Source organism: Hyposmocoma kahamanoa, unplaced genomic scaffold, assembly GCF_003589595.1.
Source record: "Hyposmocoma kahamanoa isolate Upper Pololo Valley unplaced genomic scaffold, ASM358959v1 102, whole genome shotgun sequence".
NCBI classification, from domain to species: domain Eukaryota; kingdom Metazoa; phylum Arthropoda; class Insecta; order Lepidoptera; family Cosmopterigidae; genus Hyposmocoma; species Hyposmocoma kahamanoa.
In genome coordinates, this window is record NW_020653337.1 from 15,294,708 (window position 1) to 15,305,542 (window position 10,835).

General features: G+C 35.2%; 1 protein-coding gene across 1 annotated transcript; it reads left to right on the forward strand.

Annotated features, from left to right (window-relative positions):
• Nucleotides 1-255: 255 nt before the first annotated feature.
• LOC113235410 lies at nt 256-10,342 on the forward strand. The gene is made up of 2 exons (XM_026471094.1): nt 256-311; nt 7,698-10,342. The coding sequence occupies exon 2, from the start codon at nt 7,699-7,701 to the stop codon at nt 9,730-9,732; it is 2,034 nt and encodes a 677-aa protein (XP_026326879.1). The 5' UTR covers nt 256-311; nt 7,698; the 3' UTR covers nt 9,733-10,342.
• Nucleotides 10,343-10,835: the final 493 nt, after the last annotated feature.

Below are 10,835 nucleotides of genomic sequence, written 5' to 3' on the forward strand. Positions count from 1 at the left end.
AAAATTGCTTTCGTGCACTTGAAGGTTCTAAAATTACTGTTTCATGAGAAAATAAAAATAGCTTAAACTAACTGCTTCCGCCGTGCAGTGGAGTCGGCTATCGATTACTACACCGTCTCAGTTTAAAAAACGTTCGCTTTGCGTCTAATACATTGGCGCGAACAAGACTATGAAACTGCAATTAGCAGGTCAAAACAATTTTTGTTTGAAAACAACTGCGAATTATTGCTATGGACCCACCAGTGCAATTACCCACGCCGTCGCCGTCGACACTTCCTATCCACTGGCTATCACTTCAAATACAATATCAGGTCAGTCGGTGTCAAATTTCTAAACAGTAGATACATCAGCTTTTAAATTTTATATTCAAAGTTAACTAACGTCTCAACTTACATTTTCTTAAATGCTAATATAATTTACTTAATTTACTTACTGACTCATTTGATTTTTTACATATAACGAAACTCACTATTTATTTTTGCTTTTTTTAGGGTTTCCCTCTTTAATTAGGCACCGTATATAGAGCTAAATATGTAATGTATATGTACATACTAACATTTAAAAAATAATTATTTCTCACAGTATACATATCACTGAACAGTTCTCATTCTCATCAGATCTTGTACGCCGCAGTTTTTACATCCTTTTTATCTTTAATCTCGGACTGTTTTGCATCTCAGATACACAAAATAAATTATAAAGTTTATACTGAAAAACAAAAAACAAGCAAGCGATGCACAAAGTCGTTAATTTGCGGAAAAATTATGTCGATATGTGATGGAAGTTCATGGAAGTGTTTAGTAAATTTTCCCCGGCAAGGAAAAACTATCGGTTGTGTTCAATAAGCACATCGTGTACTCTAATTAACAACATAACGGCACGCCAAATAACGCCAATTAATCAATAAGAAAAAAGAAGATGATGATTTTTTCAGCCAAACCAATTCAGTTCTGTTCAGTGTGAAACAAACCATAATGATCGTCTGCTGTACCATGTTAAGCGCATCAGTTGTTGGAGACTACCATGCGACTCATAACAGGAACAAAGTTGAATTTGCCTATGACAGTCTTGATGCTTTGGAAGACTCATACGAGCGAATAAATGATTTTGAACAACTTTTCACTATTCGTACAGAGGGTTGACCCAGCGAGAGTTTTCTACAGCCAATAAAAAATTCGGAACACTACTCAGTCAATATTCGGCATTGTAAGAACAATCAATATCCCCTACTTGGTAGTAACGACACGAATATTTGGGTTATATCTAAACATGCGGAATGGTATGCAATACCTAAAAATGCAATTATTCGATGCTGCTACAAAGGTCTTAAAATACCAAGAAGCAGTCTTAATAGAAATGGAAAATTTGAGTATAAAGGTTGTATTAGTTTCAATGATACTAATACTAGGGGTAAATGATGAATATGCCCGGGTGATATGCGGCTATAAAAAAAAATTATTATATGAATGCCTGCAACTGCAGCTTTTTTGAAAGATAAAGGAGCTATAGAATTTATGAGTTACAACACAGCAAGTAATGACCTCCGTGTTACAAATTTGATACCAGTACTCACGGGATTGTTGCACTATGAATTATAAAAGATTTACTGGCTGGATCCCTTAACTTACTTTAGACAGATGTCCACTAATTTGGGACAGATTTAAAGACGATACGGATATTTTACGGGTCTCTTAGAAGATGCTGCAAAGTTAAGCATATTAAATATTAATCACTTCAAATTCCCTGGATTCTCGTATAGCCCAACAGACTATTATTTATACCCCTTTCCCTAAGAAGTAGAAAATTCCAAGGTAAAATCCTTACTGTCTGGGCAGCAAATTTGCTTTTCAATTTATGTTAGATGACCTAGTCGATATTAACTACGACATTAAAGCCCTTCAAACTATTCGGTATATTTTGGGAATCGTTGGTTACTTACAAAGACCAAAACAATCCAATGTTATTAGATTACAGTTATAAAACTATGATCAAAAAGCTTGATGATTCTGGTTACTTAAATAAAACCGTATTAATTGAGCTAAGTGACCATGGTGCAGTTACAGATATATGACGAAAACTAAACAAGAGTTGAAAGGCTTGAAGGAACGGCTGCCAGTTATGTATATTTTACCTCCGCATTCATTCTCCAAGGATACAACTCTGCTTACGAAAATCTTAAAGGAAACAGACCGCTTACAACTACTCCCTTCGATTTGCATGACACTTTGATTGACCTACTCGACGTTAATGCAATAAATAATGAAGAATTAGCTATCAGAAGTAAAACTTCCAGACGTAGAAGCTATAGTTAATTTTTAGAAATACCTGGAATAGAAATCAAATATTTACGTGTCTTAATACCAAGGCTACTAAAGAAAGTAACATCGAAGCACAGTGGGCGCCTAAACAACTGATAATACACATTAATAGACTAAAATTCCTATAGCATATGTGCAAAGCTTAATATAGAGAAAATCGTTCAAGTTGTGGAATTATCACGAGTTTATGATAATAATAAAGAAAAAGCCTGGCGCGATTTTCTAGTAGTGATACGTACTTACCACTCCCGGAGGAAGCGTGTTTGAAGCAACTATTCGACTCAATAAATCAATTTGGTCGCCAACTGGTGCCATCAAAAATAGTAATATGAATGCTGAGCACAGCCGTTGCATGAGGAATAATGAACTCAAAATATATTGTTTTATTGCCTTTGAATAATTTCAGCGCCTTACATTAAGTGAGAGGTATGGCAACACTTTCTCGTTTAAGCATAAACCAAAAAAATTATATCGATTGAACATTTAAACATATTTTTTTCCCTTCGTGTGAAATGTGAGAATGAAATATTCTGTTAGATGTATGTATATTTTGCTGTGCGTTGTATGTCTTTTTTATTTCCTTGACTTTGTGGCTATATTATTCTAGTCTAATAAACTATTGCCCATTACAACTTATTTCATTACTCGTAGTATATAAGACAAGATCTATTTCACTGTCTACAAGCAACGTAAATATATGGTATAGGCTGCAAGACAACTCGACCTGAATATCATAATCGATATACAAATCTATACGTAAATTGGTAATATGTACTATGTAAATATGTAATATGTATGAAGCGCTTAGCATTCAAAACCCGCTCTCTATTACGGCTGCTGAATAAGAAGATCAAAGTACTGAACTTCTAAGTAATCTTGGATGGGGTTACATGTCGAATATTTTATTTCTCTTTCTCACACAAATTAAACGTAATTTTAATGAAAAAGGAAGAAACATTTCGTATTCATATTAATATTCATTTTTTATTGCTTTATCAACAATATATTAACTACGTCAGTGGCCGAACGGTTACCATGCTGATCTGCCACGTAAAGGTCCCGGGTTCGATTCCCCGGGCCGGAAGAAATATTTGTATGTCCTATATTTATTTCTCCAATGAGTGTGTGCGTTGATAAAAAAATTGTTTAACCAGGAATGGGAGAACGCTCGATTCCTATGTAGATCGTGATCATGACTTTGATTACCACCACCGAGTCTTTTCGAACCATCATATGCAGTTTCTTAACTACCGCAAACAAGCGGCCGAACAAACGTTCCACCACCGTTCCACCACAAACCACAGGGATACTTTACTAGATCCTTAATTTACTCAGTCCGTATTATAACAACCGGTACAGAGCATTAGTGAGCGTGTTATATCTACTAAGTTATTGCTTTCCCAAAATGCCGGAAATACTCTTTGCAGTGGACTGTATCATGGGATTCAGGTCTATTGAAAAGTGAGCAAGACCAAAGGAAATATACTTACAATTTATTTAAATAATGTACAGCTACGAATCAAACAGAATAAAAACAATGACAATAACAAAGAAAAAGGCGCCAAAAACAAGTACATTCAAATTTAGAATTTCAATCGAACTAAACTAAACTGCTAAAAACACTAGAAAAAAATACATGTACAAAAAGATTATATGTAGACAACGCTACGGTACAGCGTGATCACAGGTTCAAGTCTTATCGGGTTGAAGGACTTTTTCTGTGTTCCATTTTTGTATAGATAATTAGGTTTAACAAACTATAGTCCATTTGTTTAGGTACTTAACTAAATGTAAACAATCTTGAGATGTCTATTGAATGAAATATACATTATAAAATGATTTTATCTAACTTTATGTAAATACAAAATACAAATAATTGGCTTCATATGAAATTGCATGCCTATTTTTATACCTATTATTTGTAAAGCATATGTTTCAATAAAAAGATGTATCAAGTTAGGTACGAGTACCTAAACAAATGGACTATAGAGGAGTTATTTCACAAAAATATATGAATATCACGGCGGTAGAAGATATCACGAAATAAAAAAAAATCAATAATTATGTAAGTGTAATATTTAAAGAGCTACATTCTTTTAAAGTATGCCATTTCTTTATGTTGGAAAGGTACCATAACGACCTGGAATTCATCCATTACATCCCACCACTCGCTCCAAGAATTCTAAGCTCCCAAAGAATTTTATGCAAAAGGTCGGCAAAATTCCTCTGGTGCGAAAAATTTACCTTTTCATTCTATCTCATTATAATGTTCTCGTTTTTCGTAAAGGTATACCTCAGTAGGTATACCTTTACCTAACAGTTTAGGAAAATGTAAATTGGCTCAATAAAGAATTTCCTAATCGTTATACAAGTTTAACATAATATTTATTGATAAAATTTCCGAAATTATTAAAAATAATAATGCACGTTTATAATAATTATCAGTGTTTTATGCATTTTTCTTAATAACAAAGCATTAAAATAGAGCTTTTACAAACGCCTTAAAGATTTATCGAGAGTGACTCAAACAAAACTGTTATTAATGTACAAAACGTGTTCAGCTTCAAACAAAATCATTTGATAAATTGTAGTCTCTAAATTTTTCTCTTCACAAAGTTGAGAATAATGGTCTTCAGATTGACATATTGTGATGATGTGAAATTTCATGGATTACACTATACAAATGAGCAACTATAAAAAATAAAGAGAATGGTGTTTTAAAGCCTTATACAGAAAGCGCTCAATTTTCACTAACTCTCTGATATAATTGTTGTTCCAAAAAGGAACAAAAAGGGTAACAGATTACTTAACTACCCACACCCAGTTACCGACGCAAGTGAAAAATCGATATTTAAAAGCAAGGCATAATTATTTATTTTTTTAAATATGTTAGTTATTCAGACCCCACCACCAGTTTCGGACATATTTCAGTACTACCAACTCTCAGTAAATATTTGAAAACAATTCAGTAAATTACTTGAAAATAAACACACAGCTGATACAGCGTTTTTACAATGATGATACTTATAATAACTCTATTTTCTTATATAATATTATTTATATTGGATTCTATTTTGGGTCACTCTACAACCGATGCTGGTGTTAAAATGATGAAACATGAATAAATGAATGCAAGGCATGGAAAGACACGCTTGGTACTATATGTGTATTTCTTAGATATAGAAATGGTGTATTATGTGACCTTTGCAAGGCATTTGCTTCCGTGCGTACGTGCACTTTAATATTACGGTCCAGTTGCACATAGAAATGAAAAATAGAGTTTAGTAGATACTGTTGTGTTTTTAAAATAAATTGATGTTTTAAACATTCGTCTTAATAGTAACAAATTCATTTAAGGGATATTCCATAGTTCTGTACTTATCATCATCATTCTGTACTTAATAACACTCATTACTTACTATTATATCATATTACTTACTATAATACTCCGTGATGACATTCAAAATTTCCCATTTATGAGGTTAGCTATCGTGAAACAAAAACTGCGTACAGCTTCTGCATATTTGGATGACAAAATCTGTGGTAGCGATCCGTTTAATTCTTTCAGACAGTTTCTATCTGTGATATTTGAAATGAACGTTGTAAATCATAAATATCTATAAATGTACCAAAAATATTAACATAACATAACTGTCCAACCCCTAGAGTTTCTTACGCAATTTTCTCAAGGTAATCTTGGCTTACCTACGAAATAAAGATAAAATACCAAGTTGGCCGACGACGACTAGAGGTAGAAGAGACGTCTCAAAGAAACAAAAATCAACATAGGTAGCTCATTAAAAATGGCTGTAGCAAAAAGATCTTTTTTCGATCCTTCGATCTGAAAATTGACATTGAAATGGACATTGATATTTTTACAACCATTTTTGTACATTATTTCGTTCGTTGAAACCAAATCTAATGTAGCGAGGCGGAAAGCCGAGGTCCGGGGCGAAGCCTGGAGCGTCTGCACAATAAAGCCGACCGTGTCGTAGGCCGTGACCGCCCCCACCGTAGGCGGGGATTAGGGCTAGTTGTACTATAAAAAGGAGGTAAATCGATACACTGTATTATTAGATATGTATTAGATACCTGTTTAATAATTAACAATAATTTTTTAACAATGTTAATAATTTCTTCGTTTAACTTCTTCCGTTGTTGTCATAACATTAATAATAAATGTTTTGTCTCCTAGCTTCTGTTCAAAACGTGTCTCATCATACACCTGCTTTATTTCATATATATTCGTAGCTACGACAACAAAAATCAAATTCTTTATCAGAGCGTGTTTGGTCAAACTGTGTCATAAAATGATTAAGTCTAAAATACGCCATTAAGTAAGTATGATAAGTTAGGGTAAACAGTAAGGTGAAGCAGAAGGGTGCCTGTCCCGATCCTAAGACGCATGCGCACAGCATCTGATCTCAGCGAGTTCGTTCACAGCCACAGTCGCTTTACTGCCGCCGTACCGCACGATCTTATTAAACTTTTTTACCTCACAACGATGAGCACCGGCTCTCTACACACAGCCTCAAAGCATTATAATACTTTAACTCCTTGATTGCCCCACATTAACACAACAAACATGCGATATCGACAAAATTCGCATATGCGTACGATTAACACGCTGTTTGAATGGTGGGTCAGCAATTGATAGGTGAGTGTCCTTATTTGTTTTTAACAATTTTCGTTTTTTTAGTATATTCAGTAGTATCGTGCGATTTAATTTCAGTTTTATTGTGATTACTGAAGTGTAAGTTAACTTCTCGCTTCTATTTGTTTATAACCAATTTTTTAAAAGTGTGAATTGTTTATAAATGTTGCAAAGTTGTACTATTTTCTTACTTATGTTATGGTATGGTACGTATATAATGCTAAAATTACATAGCTTTCTTTTAAGAAAGTACCTTAAGTCCCTCTTAACTCTTAATACAAACGCTGATATTGTGCAACTTGATTTTGTTTAATTTCAACGTTTAAGTTTCCTAATAACACAAGAATTAAGGGTCTCAATTAATCAAAATGCTCAAAGGATACTACGAAACATTTAGTATAGGTAGTAAGTAGATAATTATGCGTTTTATTCACATCAATGCTGCACTCACTGTCTAGAAATTTAATGATGACCAGGGGTCGCAATAGTAGGCGCCTACTAGAGATAAGCACAATACTTACTATTGTTTGACTTAATTTTTTTAAATGTTTGCTGTAAGAACGAAAGAGTTTAACGACATAAGCATTTAAGCAAATGGAAATCCATAACGAAGTCGTTTGATTTCAGGATTATTGGTCAAGGTCACGCTGTGAGATCGCACCATGGTCAGGTGCTCATTATTCAGTATTATACTTGTTTAGACACCGGTGTACGTTTGGTTGCAGTATGAGCCAGCAGGTGAAATGCAAAGGCATAAGAGCGCGGATAGGGGCCGCGACGCGCTACCGGTACCTGTTCCTGCTGGCCACCGTGTGCGGCAGCGCCTTCCTGCTGCTCTCCATGCACCATGGCGGCGAGCTGCTGCTCCTTGCGCGCGAGCCCCTCGCAACCGCCTGGCATCACCACTACGACCTGCTCGACGATGACGCTTTCACCATAAACACTGAAGGCTGCACCATACCCGGCATGCAACCCTTAGATGATACCATCAAAAAGTACGTCATACCACCCAGTTCCCTAAAGGCATGTCACGAGACTAACTTCTCTCTCCTACATAATAACGCCACCCACATTTGGATAAAGAATGAGTATCTTGAATACTTCCGCAACCCCATCGGCGACGTCAATCTCACTTGTTGCTATAGAGGGTTCTACCGACCTTCTTCTATTGCTGACATTTACTCCAAAAAAGTAGACGATAGAGTTAAATATAAATCATGCATATATTTCGTAGACTCAATAGAAGTCGTAAACGAATACGTTCAAGTAACTTGCGAATATAATTTTCGATCTATATACGAACAATACTTTTTATTCGCCCCAAAAAAGCCATTAATGACTAACGGTGATAATTTTGTAGAAATAAACCAAAATAAATCATACAACATTATAATTATGGGCATGGATGCTATTTCTAGACTCAACTTTCACAGAACTATGCCTAAAACGTTAGCCTTCCTACAAAAGAGAGAAGCCATTGAGTTAAAAGGGTACAATAAGGTAGGCGATAATACTTTTCCAAACCTAGCCCCTGTACTGTTCGGAATAAAAGTTACGGATTTAAAGAGAACATGTTGGCCGAGAGAAAGTTCAACATTTGATAACTGCCCTTTTATTTGGGAGTGGTACAAAGATGCAGGTTACTACACCGCATTTGGAGAAGACAGTGCATTTCTGGGTACATTCAACTTCCAAAAATTTGGTTTCAGTGGCACCCCTACCGATTACTATATTCGTACGTTTGTGCACGAAGCCGAAGTGCATACTGGTAATAACAAAGACTTTAACACTTTTATATGTATGGGAAATAAATATTTTTATAAAGTTCTTTTAGATTACATTGAGAGTCTTACCAACACCTTGAAAGATTCCAGGTTGTTTGGCTTCTTCTGGGAAGTAACAATGAGCCATGATTATTTGAATTACCCTGTAGCTATGGACGATGATTATGAAAATTTTTTGATAAACCTTGATAGATCAGAATATTTAAATGACACAATCTTAATTTTATTAAGTGATCATGGAATTCGATGGGGCGATATTCGATTCACCAAACAAGGTCGTCTGGAAGAAAGGTTACCACTAGCATACATGTTGCTGCCACCTACGTTTCGTGAAAACTACGATTTAGCGCACAATAATTTGAAAATCAATAGCCAGCGACTAACAACGCCTTTTGATCTGCATGCGATGCTGGCGGATCTCGTTAATTTAGATAAAATTAAGAATGAAAACATACAGAAACTAATGGCAACCTCTTACTCACACCAAAGTTCAATCAGTCTTTTCCTCCCCATACCCAAGAATAGAACTTGTGAAACCGCGGGCATCGATGATCACTGGTGCACGTGTCATAAATACCATAAAGTGCCTCAAGACAGTGCAGCGGCCCTCGAGGCCGCCGGGAATTTAATACGACATCTCAACTATCTTTTGCGAGGACATGAACCGATATGTGCGAAATTGAAACTGGCTAGTATATTGGATGTGACGGAGTTGGAAGCAGGGACGCCTGCAGAACATGAGGCGGGATGGAAGGAGTACATGGTGGTGGTACGCACTACGCCCGGAGATGGAGTTTTCGAGGCCACCCTCCGCCATGATCACAGAGAATGGAAACTAGGCGGCACTATCAGCAGACTCAATTTGTATGGTGAACAAAGTCATTGCATGCACCATTACCAGTTAAAATTATACTGCTATTGTTTAGATAAATTCGGAAGTTCAAATGCCGTTAGACCCTCGTACTTATTTAAATGAAAAAAATGTATTAATTTTGATTTGTATTCTACGTTTCTCTATTTTGGATTTTTTTATGTATGTTTTGTTGAGTGTTTGCATGATCATATCCATACAACAAACGTGTAAGTTGGCTGGCTTATATTTTACACGACCGAACGTGAATTGGTTTACTACTGTGTTAAGCAGGTACGCATTGTAGTCTCTGTTAACAAACACTTGATGCCATAAAAATCCGATTAAGTCATACAATGTAGGACTAGTAATGTGACGCTGTTTTTATATGGTAGAAACACGCTAAGATTTGTCGTCCTTTAGATTATGGTAGTTAACCTCATTTGTGATGTGACGTTTCATTTATATGGCGAATGGCAATGAAGTGGAATTCCCTGCCTGCAGACTCATTCTCTGAACGTTACAACTTGGATCTTTTCAAGGCGAGAGGGAATAGTCATTATTTGGGTGTGCAAGTACACAAGCTTCATCGTCGACCACATTGTTGTCATATTCCATCAAGTGGTGTTAGCACTTATTTTTATAAAAAAAAAAAATTAAAAAAAGACATGTACTGAATTATTAATACATAATAAATAGGTAATCAACGACAAGTCATGTCTGATCTTTACTGCAGAAGTACGTGAAAATGATATACAATACGAGTACTGTCTTTGTGACTCTTTTTTTTTTCTCTATATTGGACGTAATTATGTCATATTTATGTAACATTCGCTGCTGATAGGAAGAGGGTGTTCATTTACCTAGACATATCTAGTTATTATTTTTACTGCTTATAAAATGTGGAAACTGTGATATTATGAAAGTTTGTGAGTACGTACGTAAATTGTACAAATTAGAAGTAGCTTTGCTGTACTTAATTCAACAGTTTTTAAATTATTTGCTCAAACTGTACCCGGTCTATTTACAGTACTGTGGCTGCAATGACGCTGTAGTACATGTACTATTATGTAATTTTGATTGATTCTAAATTTAAGTGACAAATACAATAAAGGACAATTTAAATCTGTAAAGTAGATACTTAATGTAAGTTAGCCTTTTGGTGTACAGTTTTATTGTGGTATCGTAAAACTTTAAGTAAAGTATGTAATCACTTGCCAAATTTTCTA